General features: G+C 48.0%; 1 protein-coding gene across 1 annotated transcript; it reads right to left on the reverse strand.

The window, feature by feature from the left end:
- Positions 1-10: 10 nt before the first annotated feature.
- LOC137146123 (olfactory receptor 11A1-like) lies at positions 11-949 on the reverse strand (the record flags this gene model as incomplete). The annotated part of the gene is made up of 1 exon (XM_067537277.1): positions 11-949. A coding segment is annotated over exon 1 (939 nt), but the record flags the coding sequence as incomplete, so codon positions are not given.
- Between the last annotated feature and the right edge of the window lie 872 nt (positions 950-1,821).

Below are 1,821 nucleotides of genomic sequence, written 5' to 3' on the forward strand. Positions count from 1 at the left end.
TTGGAAAAGCCATCAGTCTAGAGGCCATTGTCCTCAGGGCGTCATTCACATCCTTGTTTCTGAGGGAGTAGATCAGGAGGTTGAGCAAGGGGGTGACAAGGCTGTAGAGAAGGGAGAACATTTTGTTTAGGTTTATGGCTGCACTGTCCGTTGGCACCAGATAGATGATGGCCAGAGCCCCGCAGAAAGTGCTGACCATGATAAGGTGGGAGGTGCAGGTGGAGAACGCCTTCCTCCTCCCGGTACTGGAAGGGTTTTTCACTATTGCCGCAATGATGAAGGCGTAGGATATCAAGGTCAGCAGGAAAGGGATCAGGGTGGCTGTAGCTGAGACCAAGAAGGCCGCTAAGATGATCAGATAGGTGTCACTGCATGACAGCTTTACCAGGGGCATGAAGTCACAGAAGAAATGGTCGATTTCATTAGGGCCGCAGAAATGCAGCCTATAGATCCAGGCTATTATCACTGGGTTTAAGAGGAAGCCACCCAGCCAAGAGCAGGAAGCCAGATCGATGCACACGCTCGTGTTCATGAGGGCCATGTAATGCAGCAGGTTGCATATCGCTAAGTAGCGATCGTACACCATCACTGTTAGCAGTAAGATCTCAGTGGTTGCCTGAGAGCCGAAGATATAAAGCTGTGCGATGCAGCTGTTGAAGGAGATGGCCACGCCCTTCTCAGCCAGGAAGCCTTGCAGCATTTTGGGGACTATGTTGGATGTGTACCAGATATCCAAGAAGGACAAGTTCCCCAGGAAGGAATACATGGGGATATGAAGGCCACGGTCAACCAGCACTGTGACAATGATCGGGGTGTTCCCAGCCACGGTGGTGATGTACGTTAGCAGAACCAGCACAAATGGTTCCATCTGGAATGGGTGGAGGATCCTGAACCCACGGAGGATGAATTCTGTAACTTTGCTTTGATTTCCCCTCTCAACATTTGCCATGTGCGTGGCATCTAGGGAAAGCCCAGCACACAAATCAAGCACAGCCAGACAATAAACCAGAAAGCTTCTGGGACTAGACCCAGCCTTTAAAGTGCAGTCCTAAGTCAATAAATGGCTTTCATCCCTATGGTAGCAAAACCTAACACCATCTACTGAAAGACTGACCCCCACCAACGAATTGAGAGCACTGGAATCATGGAAGTATCCAAGAGAAGACAGCCCAAATGGAATGAACTGATAGTTACACGAGCGATTGTAGCTGTCACAGAAACGGTGGATGGGATTTTCCAAAGCTGCCTAGTGGGTTTGCATACCAAATTCTCAATAATATTAATGGAAGCTGAGCATCCAAATCTGTTAGGGAGCTTTGAATGTTCCCACCTGTGTGTTCACCTGCTGTGGACAGATGGGAGTTTGTCATGCAACTTCCGTTAAACTACAGAAACCCCAACTGTAACTCATTGAGTATTACGATCCATACCAGCTCCGCTTTGCTGGTTCCCAAGACCTTTTAAGGCACTTGGGTGCTTTTGAAAATGTCAGTAAGCACCTATCTGCATTTTTAGGATCCTAAGAACATTAAAAAATATGGCCCCTAGTAACAAAATGTCATTCAGCTCTGCACAGGCATTATTTGTAAATGACCCCTTTTCACACCCCAAATGAAACGAGGGAGATGAGGCTCTGTGCTGTGCTGATGAAGTCTCACCAAATTGAAACTGTTGCTGTGTTTAGCATTTCAGAGCCTGAGGCATCACAGCTGCTGGGGTACAGCCCGCCCTAGTGTGTATGTGGGGGACACAGATTTCAAATGAAGAAGTATCGGAAGAGTGAAAGAGGTGACGGAGATAGTGAGTCCAGCTGAAATGCTG

The sequence above is a fragment of the Emydura macquarii genome, unplaced genomic scaffold, assembly GCF_026122565.2.
Source record: "Emydura macquarii macquarii isolate MOO-44397 ecotype Brisbane River unplaced genomic scaffold, CSIRO-AGI_Emac_v2 contig_3699, whole genome shotgun sequence".
Taxonomy (NCBI): Eukaryota; Metazoa; Chordata; order Testudines; family Chelidae; genus Emydura; species Emydura macquarii.